This window comes from Vigna umbellata, chromosome 9, assembly GCF_029865625.1.
Source record: "Vigna umbellata cultivar VRB3 chromosome 9, Vumbellata_1.0, whole genome shotgun sequence".
In the NCBI taxonomy this organism is placed as follows: Eukaryota; Viridiplantae; Streptophyta; class Magnoliopsida; order Fabales; family Fabaceae; genus Vigna; species Vigna umbellata.
Window position 1 is genome coordinate 25,096,200 of NC_142173.1, and position 16,663 is coordinate 25,112,862.

General features: G+C 33.8%; 1 protein-coding gene across 1 annotated transcript; it reads left to right on the forward strand.

Moving 5' to 3' along the window:
- Positions 1-14,887: 14,887 nt before the first annotated feature.
- On the forward strand, positions 14,888-16,663 carry LOC148193039 (uncharacterized). Its single transcript, XM_088099848.1, has 5 exons — positions 14,888-15,324; positions 15,398-15,524; positions 15,620-15,898; positions 15,985-16,089; positions 16,175-16,663. The coding sequence occupies exons 1-5, from the start codon at positions 14,888-14,890 to the stop codon at positions 16,661-16,663; spliced, it is 1,437 nt and encodes a 478-aa protein (XP_087955974.1).

Here is a 16,663-nt window from a genome sequence, read left to right on the forward strand (position 1 = left end):
AGAAAAATTAGATAGTTGATATATAAATAAAAGGTAAGAAGATTCACGCTCAACAAATTATTTGATGCTAAAGTGAGTAAGAACATAAGAAATTATGAGTATAAAACAATACATGATATTGAACAAGTATTACATGAGAGAGTACATAATTTTTATAAGTGATAAACATTCATCTTGTTAATTTTAAGAAGGTAAAATGTTTTTGTTAATGTTTGTTTAAGAAAGTATAATGAAAATTTCTATTTGACATTAACATAGCTAAGTTATCTAGTTGTGAAGATTCACTTCAAAATACTTAAGGAAAGATATGAGAGGATGAATTCTATATAACCAAAGAAAATAACATAAGATATCAAAGACAACATAATGTTATAATATATAAATATTATATTATTGCAAAAGTTAATGTGTGCTTTAAAACCATTAAATGGTGAGCTTTATTGTTTGGAACGTTGCCACCCAACGTTCATTTTCTTTCAAATGTGGAAAATTGTTTTAATTAAATCATTTATGGGTTTTAATTTCCTTTTATTTTCTTGATTCTTTCCAGCTCTATAAATAGGGAGTTCCTCCTCCATTCCAAGACACACCAAACTTCACTCTCTCTCATCTTCTCTTTTCTGAATTTCTCTCTTCAGCTCTTTCTCTCTTCTAAAATTATTCTGGGTTATTCTTATACTCTGTTAAAGAGTTACTTGCTAGTTCTGAGATCCTCAGACATTCTGAGAAGTTCCTGTTGTATCCTGGGGGGCTTACGCAACACACCGCGAATAAGTCCTTAAGGACAGTGACTCTACACGCCTCAGGAAATACTACTTTGTCAGCTTTTCCAACAATCTTAAGGACTTATGGCTGACATCAACAACATGCCTTCAGAGAGCCAAACCATTGCTTCCGGAACCCAGACGGTCTTCGCAAAATCACTTCCGGACGTGTCAAAAATCGAGATTTTCTCTGGACAGAACTTCCGACGCTGGCAAGAACGCGTTTCCACCCTTTTAGACATGTATGGAGTTGTTACTGCTCTTTCATCTCCGAAGCCCGACTCCACTATTCCTTCAAACTCAAAACTAGTTGAAGAGTGGACTTACGCGAACAAGGTATGCCGACACACTCTGCTTAGTGCACTTTCTAATGATTTGTTCGATGTGTACTGTTCCTACAAGGAAGCAAAGGACATTTGGGACTCGTTGATTCTCAAATACACTGCCGAAGATGTCGTCAGACAAAGATTCGTCATAGGAAATTACTACCGTTGGGAAATGATTGAAGACAAGGACATAAAAACTCAAATCAATGAATACCACAAGTTGCTCGAAGACATCAAAGCTGAAAACATTCTACTACCGGATGAATTTGTTTCAGAACTTCTGATCGAGAAATTGCCGCCATCCTGGACAATTACAAACAACAGTTGAAACACAGGCACAAGCAAATGTCTCTACCAGAACTCATTACACACATAATAATTGAAGATACCAACAGGAAGGAGTCTGCTACTACAAGGGCCAAAGCTTTATCTGCGAAGCAAATATGGTAGAAGTAAAACCTGCTCCAAAAAGGTACGAATACAAACCTGATCACAAAAAGAAAAATAATTTTCTTAAATCTCGTCCCCATGAATCTAAACCCACTTTAAAAAGAAAGGAAATTGCTTCGTATGTGGGAAGCCAGGCCATCATGCACCACAGTGCAGGCGTAGAGCGAGAAACGACAATCCTCCTAGGGCCAATATAGCCGAAGGAGATGACATTATTGTGCGGTCGTTTCTCAAGTAAATCTGATGACCAATGTGAGCAAGTGGGTGGTAGACTCTGGTGCTACCAGGCATATCTGTGCAAACAGAAGTGCTTTTACCTCTTACACTAGTGTAGGGGATGGAGAAGAACACGTCTACCTCGGTGATTCCAGGACCTCCTGTTCTGGGAAAAGGAAAAGTTCTTCTCAAACTCACATCTGGAAAGACTCTGGCCTTGAGTGATGTGCTACATGTGCCATCAATCAGAGTTAATTTAATCTCTGTAGCACTATTGGGAAAGGTGGGGGTTAAAGTGTCTTTGAGTCTGACAAGATCATCATGACAAAAAATAATGTGTTTGTGGGGAAGGGATATTGTGATCAAGGACTCTTCATTCTAAATATTTCTGAAAGTATTAATGAATCAAGTTCTTCTGCTTATATTGTTGACTCGTATAATATATGGCATGCTAGATTAGGACATGTGAATTCTTCGTATGTTTTAAAATTACAACGACTAGGATTGATTAATATGCATGATAAACAGAGTTAAAATGTGATATATGTGTAGAATCTAAATTAACAAAGAAAACATGTTTTTCTGTAGAACGCCAAACTGAGCTATTAGGTTAATTCATACTGATCTAGCTGATATGAAACAAACCATGTCTAGAGGAGGTAAAAATTATTTTGTGACCTTTATAGATGATTATTCTAGATATACCAAAGTTTACTTAATCAAACATAAAGATGAAGCCTTTGATGTATTTTTAACCTATAAGGCAGAAGTAGAAAATCAGTTGAATAAGAAAATTAAAAGGATTAGATCAGATAGAGGTGGTGAGTATGTGCTTTTTAATGACTATTGTGTTAAAGAAGGAATTATCCATGAAGTGACCCCACCATATTCACCTGAGTCTAATGGAGTAGCTGAGAGGAAAAATAGAACCCTTAAGGAAATGATGAATGTATGCTTGTTAGTTCTGGTGCACCTGATAACCTTTGGGGAGAAGCCTTGCTTACTGCATGTTTTTTACAAAATAGAATACCCCATAAGAAAACCGGTAAAACTCCTTATGAGTTGTGGAAAGGTTACCAACCTAACCTTAAATATTTAAGGGTGTGGGGGTGCTTAGCTAAGGTGATGTTACCTGATCCTAAGAAAAGGAAAATAGGATCTAAAACCTCTGATTGTATGTTCTTAGGTTATGCTGAACATAGTGCTGCCTATAGGTTTCTAGTTGTTAAAAGTAACATACTTGAGAGAAATTCTATAATGGAGACGAAAAATGCTGAATTTTTTGAACACGTGTTTCCCTTAAAGGTTAGTGAGATGTCTCAACCTGTTGATGATAATGATAATAGTAATACTATAAATGAGGATTTGAGGAGAAGCAAAAGGCAGAGAAAGGAAACTTCCTTTGGAGATGACTTTTATACTTATCTTGTTGATAATGATCCAATAAGCTTTATAGAAGCTACTAGTGCTCCTGATGCAAAACAGTGGGATAAGGCCATTAGGACTGAAATTGAATCAATTCAGAAAAACAATACTTGGACTTTAGTAGATTTGCCTAAAGGAGCAAAACCCATTGGTTGTAAGTGGATCTTTAAGAAAAAGTATCACCCTGATGGATCCATAGAAAAATATAAGGCAAGATTAGTAGCAAAAGGTTTTACTCAAAAACCCAACATAGATTACTTTGATACTTTTGCTCCAGTGACTAGGATTTCCTCTATTCGAGTGTTGTTAGCCTAGCAGCTATCCATAAACTAGTGATACATCAGATGGATGTTAAAACAGCCTTTTTGAATGGTGATTTAGAGGAGGAAATTTATATGACTCAACCTGAAGGGTGTGTTGTACCTGGTCAAGAGGATAAAGTATGCAAACTCTTAAAATCCTTATATGGGTTGAAACAAGCACCAAAACAATGGCATGAAAAACTTGATAATGTGTTGCTTTGTGAGGGTTTTCACCTAATGATGCTGATAAATGTGTGTACTCTAAGTTTGAAATGGTGATTGTGTCATTATATGCTTGTATGTGGATGACATGTTAATCTTTGGTACATGCGATGAGATTGTCACTAGAACTAAATTGTTTCTAGGATCAAAATTTGAAATGAAAGACATGGGTGAAGCCAATGTGATTTTAGGTATTAGAATCATAAGGAAGGGAGATAGTATATTACTATCTCAAGAACAATACATTGAGAAACTTCTTAAGAAGTTTGGATTTTATGACTTAAAACCAGTGAGTACCCCTTATGATGCTAACTCTAAATTAATGAAAAATAGAGGAGAATCAGTATCTCAGCCTCAGTATGCCCAGATAATTGGGAGCTTACTGCACTTGATGAGCTTTTCTAGACCTGATATTGCTTATGCAGTAGGTAGACTAAGTAGGTACACTCAATGTCCAAATCAGGAACATTGGGATGCACTTGCTAGGCTTATGAGATACTTAAGAGGTTCAATGGATTATGCCATTGAATATAGTGGATTTCCCGCTGTACTAGAAGGGTACAGTGATGCTAACTGGATCTCTGATTCAGATGAGACAAAATCCACTAGTGGTTATGTATTCACTCTTGGGGGTGGTACGATTACATGGAGATCAGCCAGACAAACAATTATTGCAAGATCAACAATGGAATCTGAGTTTGTCGCTCTTGAGATGGCTGGTAGTGAGGCTGAGTGGTTGAAAAACTTCTTAGCAAACATTCCACTAGGAATGAAACCAACCCCATCTGTGTCAATACACTGTGATTGCCAATCGGCAATAGCTATAGCTAAAAACAAAAATTACAATGGAAAGAATAGACATATTCAATTGAGACACAATTTGGTGAAGCAGCTGCTAAAGAGTGGAACTATTTCCATTGACTATGTGAAGTCAGAACGGAATCTAGCAGATCCTCTGACAAAACCCTTGGGAAGAAATATGATTTAGAAACATCGAGGGGAATGGGACTTAAGCCACTAGCAAACAAACAAGTGATGGTAACCCAACCTTTGTGATTGGAGATCCCATGAATAAGGTTCATATGGGTAAAAACAAGTCACTTATTAGTTCTGATAGCACTAAATTCATTTTAATCAATTATGTCATTCCTATGGTGTGTGTGAAAGTGCTAGAGACTGCATTATTGAGAGGTTAAACTTTGTCATTAAAATTCTATGCGGTGATAGAATTTTGTCTTAAACAAAGTTTTAATGATTTTCATATCCCTTATGGGTGGTGTATGATTTGCAGCATACACTTGATGAAATCACCTATATGAGTGTCAAGTGGGGCCGCTTGCATGAGATCTTGGCATGATCTCTAGAGCACTCATGAATACCGGGCAAGCGCATGGCCTAGTAAGCGCAACACAGCGATAACAGCAAGGATTGTGGGGGTGTATTGTGATTGATAAACCTCTAACACACGTCAAATGTCTTTGGTTCATATAGCTTGCTATACCAACTACATTGTGTGTTAAATTTATAAATCTAAGATTGATTCATATAGCTTGCTATACCAGCTCTGATGCATTACATCCTATGAGACCCAGAATAAAAATTTCTTATTTTTCTTTTAGTGTTTGAACTATTTGAGTCAAAGACTATTTTCTTTCAACTTCTTTTGCAATATGTGGGGGATTGTTATAATATATTAATATTATATTATTGCAAAAGTTAATGTGTGCTTTAAAACCATTAAGTGGTGAGCTTTAATGTTTGGAACGTTGCCACCCAACGTTCATTTTCTTTCAAATGTGGAAAATTGTTTTAATTAAATCATTTATGGGTTTTAATTTCCTTTTATTTTCTTGATTCTTTCCAGCTCTATAAATAGGGAGTTCCTCCTCCATTCCAAGACACACCAAACTTCACTCTCTCTCATCTTCTCTTTTCTGAATTTCTCTCTTCAGCTCTTTCTCTCTTCTAAAATTATTCTGGGTTATTCTTATACTCTGTTAAAGAGTTACTTGCTAGTTCTGAGATCCTCAGACATTCTGAGAAGTTCCTGTTGTATCCTGGGGGGCTTACGCAACACACCGCGGATAAGTCCTTAAGGACAGTGACTCTACACGCCTCAGGAAATACTACTTTGTCAGCTTTTCCAACACTTACTACATAATTTTATCATCATCATCTCAAATCAATAATTCACATCAACATAATCAAATATTTATAACACAACACAATCATCTTAGCTCAATCCTCATGGTTCACCTATAATACAAACATTTGATTTTACTTCCAAAAGACTTGTGTATTGAATAGACTTAGGCACTTTACACTTATCACAACTCGTTCCCAACGACCCAATCTTTTGGAAGCCAAATTTGCTTGGCACACCCAACGAGAGATGGCTTGCCCAACAAGAAGAAAGTTGAGAGCTTTCTAGAATGTAAAATTCTCACTCACATCCAACAACCCTAAGGTCTCGCTGAACAGGACTGCATAATTCAAAAAATGATACATGCATGTATATCAAATTAGCCTAAAATAAATGTAATTTACTGCAAATCACACCGAGATATTCTAATTAACATTACATACATCATATATCAATTTAACCAAATTATATTGTTTAACTCAATAGAATAAAATAAATGACTTAAACTAGGTCTAAATGATCCATACATTCCAATCTCAATACGCTTATTCTAAAATGATCTCTTATTTAATCAGTTTGACTCATAAAAAACTCAATTATATGCCAACATCTCAAGTTATCATACATTATCTTAGTTATACCACTGTATAAAAAAACCATTCAACAACTAAAATAAGCATTTCATCAAATTCTTATCATTATAATAACTTTAAACAAATATAACTTTTACTATCTTTCCTTATTTGAAATAGTTTTTTCTCAAAGCTAAAACTTCATATAGTTCAATAAATAGGACTATCCTCTATTATTATTATTCTTATTATTTATTACTAATACTTTCTAAATCATTTTAGCATGATAATAAAAATCTAAAATATTTTCTTAAACTAAAAAATTAGAAAAAGAATTGCCAATTGAAACTAAAAAGATCATCATAAACAAAAGCCTTTTTTTCTTAAGAAAACGGAAATTTATTTGTAGTTTTTTAAATTTCGAAACTTATATAACTATAAATCACCTAAAAAACGTACTTTAGTTGGTGCCAACATTAATTATTCTTTCCTTATTTTTACTTTTACTTTTTATTCAATATTTAATCAACATATATATATATATATATATATATATATATATATACACTATAATAAAAATTTAAAATGGAAATTTTATATTAACATTTTATTGGAAAAATTAGTATATTTATTTATTTCTAAAAGAACAAAACAATTATTATACTTTAAAAAAGTATCTAATCGATAGGATTTTTTTATTGTTTTTAAACATTTATAAATACAATCTGTTTCCACGTTAACAAAAGATTTTTAAGCGCAAAAATAATTAATGTTTATAAATCCAAAAACATATTCATTAAAACTATACGGAACTTTTGATTATTTAAGCAGCAATCTGTTACATCAGGAACAAAATGTTTGATGTAAGATCTTGGATCATCCTTAAGCCCATGCCTTTTATCTTTTCTTTTAATAATTTTTTCTTCCTTTTTTTCTTTATTCTTTGCTAGTTTCTTCTTCTTGCTAATATTCATATTGCCTGCTCTCTCTTTTTGTCGAAACTTCTTCTAAAAATCTGATTTAACTTTATATTTTTCACAAAATATTTTGTGATGTATATAAGTTGGTAAACTCTAGAACATTTAAACTGGATTAAATTTCATTTTTGAGTAAATGCTTTTTTTTTTCTGAAAATTTTGCAACTCCTTTCTGTAGTGGTGTTTGAGCTTTTTTTATTTTTTATTTTATTTTAGTTAGGTGATAAAAGTAATTATTTCAACTACTTCAACCCGTGACTTGCAATTTGTTATTGTTTGATTATATTGTTCTAGATCTATAGTATTTTTGAGAAATTTCAAACAAATTTTAAATAAAAGAAACTATATTTGATGAAATAGTGCATATTATGTTTTCTTAAGTTTAAATTGGAACTGAAATGAAATAGATTGTTAAGTTCATGCATGTATAAGTTTAGAGAGTTAAATGAAACTTTGTATATGGATCATATTGTGTTGAATAATCACTGTGTAATTAATTAATAATTGTGCATGTTGAAATATAAAATCATTTAATTTTGAGGTTTGAACTTGGTACATAATTAAATTTAGTATTATTAGATTGGGTATTGACGCTTGAGTTTTCAGTGACCTTTTGGATTTAAAAGTTTGGAACATGAATTAAGGAAAATAAATGAGTGTAATTATGTATTATAGACTTGTTAAAAGTGTGTTAACTAATAAATAAATTTGGTGTGAGTTTTAAAATTATTTTAAGTTGTATATAAAGTTTTCTAATACACTTTCACTCAATTGAGATATACTACCAAAATGAAAGTGAGGGAAATATATCTAAACCTTTATCAATTTTTTTTCTGCTTAAGAGACACAAATGTGTTTTCTCTTTTATTTAAAGCCATTGATTTATGAATAATTATTTTACATTTAAATCTTATTATTTTCTATTATTGTGTTTGACCGATATTGTATTTAATACATGAAGAGATAAAACTGGGTCTAAAAGTTGAACAGAGACTGTAATATTCATATATATATATATATATATATATTATATATATAATTTTTAAATAATAACTTTGTAGATTCTTCAACATATTATAAGAATATGTGTATTAGTTAATGGGGTGCTACATTTAAAATCTTCTAAAATTAGTTTATTTGATCTAAACTAGTTTATTTGATCTAAAGTAAAACTTTAACGAACAGAAATTAGAACAATATGAACTAAGTAATTCAAAAATTGTTATCGAAAAACTAGAAAAAAAAATAAAGAAAGAAAGAGAGCATGAGATACGTGGGTCACACTTAATTCCGTATTCAATATTAAAAAATACCGTACACATTTTACCATTAATGGGAAACAAACACTTTATTATATTAACAAAGAAATATAAACTACATAATCATGATAAAAGTCCTAAATTTAAAATGTACGAAGTGTGTACCGATTGGTATATACCAATCAAATTACACCCTATTACTCGAATTCGGATGAAACCAATTACCCATCAAATATATTTAGTAATTTGATTAAACTAAATAAGTTAGTAATTAAGTTTAACAAAATTAGATTGTGATTAAGTCAATATTAATTAAAAGTTTATAAAAAAAACTTAAAATAGAAATAAAAAATATGATTATTGAAACTTTTGCAACGCATTTATTACAACATTAATTGTTAAATCATTCAGGTATCGAACTAACTTAAGTATCAAAGTATTTTTAGCATATACATCCGATCGGCTGGAGCACACGAGCAACAAGGAAAAAAGTTAGGGAGTCAAGAAGATTGTTTCAAGTGAACACTCACTCCTATACACCTAAAACATTTTTGCCTCCACCTTGGGGCGAACATAACCTTTTTAAGTAGAGCTGTCAAAACGGGTAACCCGACCCAACCTGACCCGACCCACCACGGGTTGGCCACTCGGTGAGTCAACCCAACCCGACTCATTTATTAGCGAGCCAAAAAAATTCGAACCCGACCCGACCCACCACGGGTTGGTGGGTTAAACGGGTTGGCTCATTGGCTCACTTAGTTAACTTTTTTTCACCCTCTTCTTCTTAGATAATTATAATATGTTACTTTGATCGATCAAATTGAAACAGTAATAATTGGACTAATTGATATAAAAGAAAATGAAACAAAAGAAATATATTGTTATATATATTCTAAGCTATCACTACAAGAAAATAGCTAGTTACCCGCGGATCATTATATACGGATTAAATCCGTATGTAATAAACGTATTATATACGGATTTTACATACGGATATTGGGAAATCCATTATATACGGACAAATCCGTATGTAATTGGCGTACGTAATAAAAAAACAAGTAAAAATGAAAGTGAAAGCTCCAAAATTTCCCACACTCTGAAAAAAAACATATCTTCTCCCTCTTCTGTCCTCGAACCTTTAGTCCAGTTCTGCCTCTTCTCCCTCTTGTCGAAGCTGCAGTCCACTTCTTCACTGCACTCTCTTCTCCGCTGTGAGTCCACCTCGCCTGCAGGGAAGCTCTTGTTCAATGAAACCCGCACTCGACGTCACTGCTCGTAGATTCGGATTTCATTTGTCGAACACGGTGAGTAATCGAAGCTTTGAGGATTATTTTTGTTTTCGTTTTCTCTTTTTGTTCTTTGGAGGTTTGAAATTGCGACTTTGGAAACCCTAGGTTGGTTTCTTCGAAGTGGTAGAGATAAGCTGGAGTTGTAGTTGCGTTTTGGTCCTGGTAAGTTTGAATCGTTTAGATTTGAGGTTTATTTGAGTTATCTTTTCTCTCGGTGTTGTTACATTGTCCTATTTTTGCTCGTTGTTGTTTCGAGGTTTGAAATCGCGAATTTAGAAACCCTAGGTGATGGGGTCTTCGAAGTGGAAGAGATAAGATCGAGCTGCTATTGCCTTCTGCATTTAGTAAGTTTGAATTGCTTATATTTTGGTTTCGTTTTATTGGTTGTTATTGAAAATGGGTCTTGACGAAAACTAGTCACTGAAAATGGTTTGCTTCGTTTTGGGTGCTTTTATTGCTTTCAGATATTATTCATCATGGTTTTGACAATCATGTTAGTGGATCCTATTTTGTCAAAAAGTGGTAACATGGTTTAAGTTTGTCATCCTCTGTTTGAAGTTGTTTCCTGGTTAGGTCATGTAATCATTAATTAGATGTTTGTGATTTTATTCTGCTATAATATCTGTTTATTTTTTTGTTGAAATTTTATTTTGACTTTGATACAGGAGCTGAAGTGGTTGAGAAGTGTGGGGTACCTCATTGGGAAGGCTTAAAGTGTTGTACAGTGAAGCAAAAGAGCTAGGTACTGAAGCAAGGTATGTTTACTCCTGAGTTTTGTTGTGTTGTTTCCCCCTCTTTTATGTTTAAAGTCCTTACTTGACTTCTTATGTAGTTTAGCATTAAATTGTATAAAGTTCATTTGAACTTCCTGGGAGAATTTTAATAGAACAATAGAGGAAGCTGCTGGATCAATCTCAAGGTTAGGAGAATTCTGGTGGTGTAGAGAAAAGAAACTAAGAAGAGCCAAAGTAAGTGGCGCTAAACATTATCTTTGATTCTGTGAAATATGGTGTTATGATTATATAATGGGTGAATGATTCTTTCTAATATGATGAATGCAAATTAACATGTACTTTGATTAGAATAAGGTTTTAGTTATGTTTAGCAATATTTGTATGTGACGTTGTGAAATTGGTCCGAATAGGGGTTTCAAGCAGAATAGGAAGAGTTTGATAGGTTCTCTAGGAACATTCAATTAATTGATTGATTAAGGTGCAATGTTGTATGATTGCTGGAGAATTTCACCTGATATAGTTTATAATCCAGAAAACCACACCATTAACTGACATTTTGGTTAAGAAATGAATATTTAGTAACCAAGGTAAGTAGTTCAATGCGCTTGGAATTGGTTAAGTGCAGGTTTGTTTAACGTGATAGCAGATATTGTGGTGTTACCTCTGGTTGCAAGTTTAATATATAGGTTTGTTAAGTGCAGGTTTGTTAAGAAATATGACATAACCTCTTTTTTAAATCCAACACCCATATAGGAAATATTAGAAGACCGCTCCAACTGCTCCTCTGATATTCCAAAAGGTATTCTCATAGTAGTGTTAAGAAACTAGAAGGCATGAATATTAAAAACTACTAAAATATATAAACTGACTGGTAAAGAAATGCACAACTAGCTAAAACTTGGAGCACTCAACTTTCATACTGAAGAACCACTTTTCAGAAGGTAACAACTCTCTAACTTGTGGCTTATGACAGTAGAAATCATAACTTTCTATAGAGATTTCACCCAGTTTACTATTTCAACTTCCTTCATTTCCCATAGTCACATTGAAACCTATTTCTACCAAGAGAAAACGAGAGAGCACCTCTGTATAAAAACTCATCCCTCTACATTTTCCCTTTATACTTCCTAAAGAAAGTAAACAAATTAAATAAACATATCAATGTATATATATATATATATATATATATATATATATATAGAGAGAGAGAGAGAGAGAGAGATATAGAGTGAGAGTAAAGATGTTACAAAAGAGGAGTTGAATTGATTTATTGGTTAGGTTTAGAATGAGAAGTAGTGGGAAGGAAAATATTGGTAGAAAAGAGGTAAACAGGAAGTGATATGGATTTGGATTGAAAATGATGAGTTAGGTATAATGGAGATAGTTATTACAGTTAGAGTAGTGTTAAGATAAAGATACGTTGGTGTGTTTAGTTCCCATCTTTATCTTCTTTTTCTCTCATCCCATCAAACTATAAAAAATAAATAAATAAAAATTAATACAATGTATTATATGATATTTGAAAGCAAAGAAAAGAGCCTGAGTAATGATTCCTCAAGATAATGCATCCATCTTAAAGTCAAAGAAGTCCTCTGGTTCAGAAGACTATGCAAGATCGTTGGCCCTGACAATTTTTCTTATTGCTGCTCCTGTTGCAGTTTTCTGTGTCTATGTTGCCAGAAAACTAATAAATGATTTTTCTGATCACTTGGGGATGACCATAATGGCCATTGCATTATATTCACAATTTATGTGAGATTTTCTTTGCTTGTTATATGCATACAAACGTACACCAAGCATACAATTTTGTTCTTTGACCCTATATTGTTCAGCTGTATTGATTTGGCACTTTATTTATAATCTTGAGAAACATTTCTTTATGTTGCCACTCACACATGCTTGTTTGAAGTAAGCTATAAGTCGGGATTAGTTAATGATAGGTTCAGTATAGTTTACAATAGAAGGAAAAGACAAGGTAGTTGGTACAGTTGTAATTAAATAGGTGTAACAAACTATTATAAATAGTCTTATTAATGAGGAGAGTGGACAGTTTTATGGGTTTAGCGAGAAGGATTGTGAAGATCTTGGCAGGAGATTGTTAGCTGTATTCGATACTCCTACAGGTATTACTCAATCTTGTATGTCAATGACGGTTGTGTTTTAGTAACTTATCTCTCATAATCATCTTTCTGAATACAGAAAAGGACTGTATTGCATGTTTTTATAATTTAAGATATATTATCTTGTAAGATCTTGTAATATTATGTTCATTTTTCAGTAATAAATTTATGTGTTGTTCTGGTGTTTATAAAAAATGGCAGCTCTTGTTTCTTGATTGCCCCAGACCTTACATTTTAACCTTGATTCTTTTCCCAATTATATTTACAACCCTTTAGAAATTACACAGTTAAAGAGGACCTATCAAATATCCTATACATACACTGTATAAGAAATCAAAGAATGATCTTGTGTTGTATTTTATTGTGTATTGAATAAGGCTATTATAAGTCCTTAGACCAGGGAAAGCCTATAAGAGGGTGGTATAAACCTTAAGCATTTCAAAATATGAGCTTAATTAGATAAAGGGAGCTATATGTGGATGCATATAAAATTGAATACATATATTGACTGATTAGTTCCAATCATAGGAGAAGAATTTGTGTCACCATTAGATAAAGGGAGCTATATGTCACCATTAGATAATTACCCTCAGTTCCAATCATATTAAACCAGCACTATAGATGTCGAATTTGTGTGACGAATTCAAGTGTTTAAAACATGAAACCATATTACATGTATTTACATATAATACTTTTATTCAATTTCAGTTTTGTCCAGTCATGTGCAAAAGTGTTGCAGTGTTATTCTGTCATTAATATTTTGATTCTGTTCAGCTGTATTTTTTTTCTTTGTCGATTTGGTTGTGCCTTAAGTAGTTGCTAGCTCTCTGATTGATCATATAAAGAAACGACATCATGTCCAGCTTTGATCAGTTGAGCCAAGTAGCATTGCACATTTTGGTTCCAGTAGCAAACTGTCCATAAACTGTACTTTCTGCATTGAGTTGTTATAATCTGCTTTGGTCCAGTTTTCTGGTGTTTCAAGCTTTGACCAAATCTGCTTTATGAGTCTAAATGTGTTTAAACTGATTGCAAACTCATATTAATCTCAGAAAAGCAAAATGACTGGTTGAATTCCTCACACTCTGATTTCAAAAATCTGCATCAATATTCTTCACTGGTTTGAAGTTGTGCTCACTGTTGTTGGTCAGATTTTGTGGTTTTGAATCTTGGTACAAGTGTGTTTACTATTGTTATACATGTTTCAAGTAGTAGCAACTCTTGTTAATCACTAAAATGCAAAATGCATACCTGAGTTCCCTTTATACAGATAAGTTTCTGGGACAGCAAGTTTCTGTCATTTTTTAGTCTGATCTGTTGAATCAGTGGGAAGGGAAATGTGTGAGGTATGCAAGGTGATCATTTGGGATGGAGTTTTGATTGTGTAGATTTGTTGGTTGAATAATCAGAAAAATATCAAGCTGATGTGGTACAAATGGATGAGATGATTGGACACATGGAAGAGAACCGTCTCTTTGAGATGTAAAGGCTGTTAGGGAAGAGAACCACGGTGGAAGATGTGAGTTGCAATCATAAGTAAATATCCTTTAAGCCAGGACTCGAATTTGAATATCCAAGGTGTGGAGAAGTACTGTATGGCTATTAAGATAGTGGAACTGCCGTCCTTTACTGAGAAGAGCCTGTGGGATGGATGACTAGGGCAGAAACATACTTTGGAGCAGTGCAAAATACTTTAGAAGTGCAGATCAAATTGATTATGAAGGGATTAACTATTAGTTGCTTAAATATTTTGAGAGAAACAGATGTTGTCACTTGGTGGAAATTAAGGATTCTAATTGCTATGTTTGGAGGAAGAAGGTTTGAGAACCCATATATGAGGAATTAGCAACCTTGAGATAATTAGAACCCATATATGCCACTTACCACCCCAATAGAAACCAACAAATCCCATAGCAGAAGCACCTTTCCTTTTCAAGGCTTCAATAATAGGTTTTGCAATTTCAATACATTTTCCCTGCACATTTAATAGGTAATATCATAATAACACAAAATGTTCTTTTCTTACTTTTCCTTTCCATTCAATTGTAAAAATAAATTGACCCCACAATTTGATTTTTGTTCAAGAATATGGCATCAGATGGTTGTGACCCTCCTATTCCACCTTCAGCAAAATCAGATAAGGAGAAGGGCAAGAAGAAATCTTATATGGTCAAGTTGTTAAACCGTTTCAATAACGTAAATGCTTCAAGTAGTCAGCCATCTACACCTACCTCTACCTCCACTGCTAGATTTGTTCCACCACCATTACAAGTTCCTGGTTTGACACCTACTCCACCACCAATTCCACCTTCGTTGGAAGTTCCTCCTTTCACACCTAGTTCACAACAATTTGCTGCTGATCAATGGAGATCACCCTCCCCCCATGTTGGTTCTAACCCAACAACTCCCACAAATATGCCATCACCATCTCCTATAGGGGATAACCCTCCACGTTCAAGTTCAGCAGCCAATGACTTTGAAGATGTTTCCAACAATCGTCCAATCATTACACCTATTGGAGGAGGGTAAGAAAACCTCAATTTAATGTTCCAAGCATATACTGTATTATTCTAATATTTGACTTTTATTTTGGTATAGCTTTTATCCAACAAAAACAACATCCAAAGCAATCACAGCCACCATCAAGGCACAGTTTGATGAGCCATGGGTGACATGGGGACAAATACCTCAGACACGAAGAGATGTTTTCTTTGAGCGTTTTAAGGTACACTTGTGTTCATTTACATTATGTACTACAGTTCATTTTAAATGTTAAGGTCCTCAATTATCTTATCCAATATTCATCTTTTTTGTCAACAGAGAAAGGTTTCATGGAGGTCTAACCATGAAGAAAAGGTGAAAAAAAATTTCCACACAAAAGCATCTCATAGATTATCTGAGATGTTTAAAAAAGCTCGAACAGAAGGAAAAAAACCTGATTGGATGGGGGATATTGTTTGGAATGGTCTTTTGGAGAAGTGGAACATGCCACTTTATAGACAAAAATGTGAAACGGCCAAAAAGAGCAGGACATCTGACAAGGGTGGTTGTTTGCACACTGGGGGATCCATTAGCGTGCATGAGCATGCAATTCGTCTGGTACATATAAATTTATTTTTACATTTCTATACGGATAAACTTTAAAAATATTTGATGTTAACAACTTACATCTTCTTTGCTTGCAGTCACAGGAGCTTGGTCGGTCAGTGCATGTTGATGAAATATTTCAACAGACACATATTCGAGCATCAACAGGAGAATTTGTCGATGAAAGGTCTAGGCGGACACATGTTAGTTTCTACTAACTTATTCTTTATTAGGTTATATAATTCTTAGGTCTATCTATTTAACGATAATCATGTATTCATTTAACAGGAAGAGTTTGAAGCCAGATTTTCTCAAATAAGATCTGAGACAGCATCCGTTGGGGCTTCAACATGTGCTCCCCTAGACCCTGCAGATGAGGAAAGATTGAGGAACCAATGTTGGTTGGATGTTGCTGGTGGAAGGTACAAGGGACGCGTATACAGCATTGGAAATGTCAGTGCTCAAGATGACTGTGTCGATAGTTACATACAACAGACACAGGCATCTTCTTCTCAACAACCGATTGCAGAGGACATTCTTAACCTCCACACACGAGTATCAACCCATGATGACCAACTTCGACAGATGAACTCTCAATTGCAAGGCTTTATTGGTGTCATGATGCAGTATCTTCCACCTCCTGCAGCCGCAATTGCACAACAATTTCTTCAATCCCAGAATCAGCCACAAGCTAATGTTCAACCACAACAACCACAACAACCACAGCAACCAACAACAGATCAACCACAAGATGATACTGTTTATGGAGATTACTAG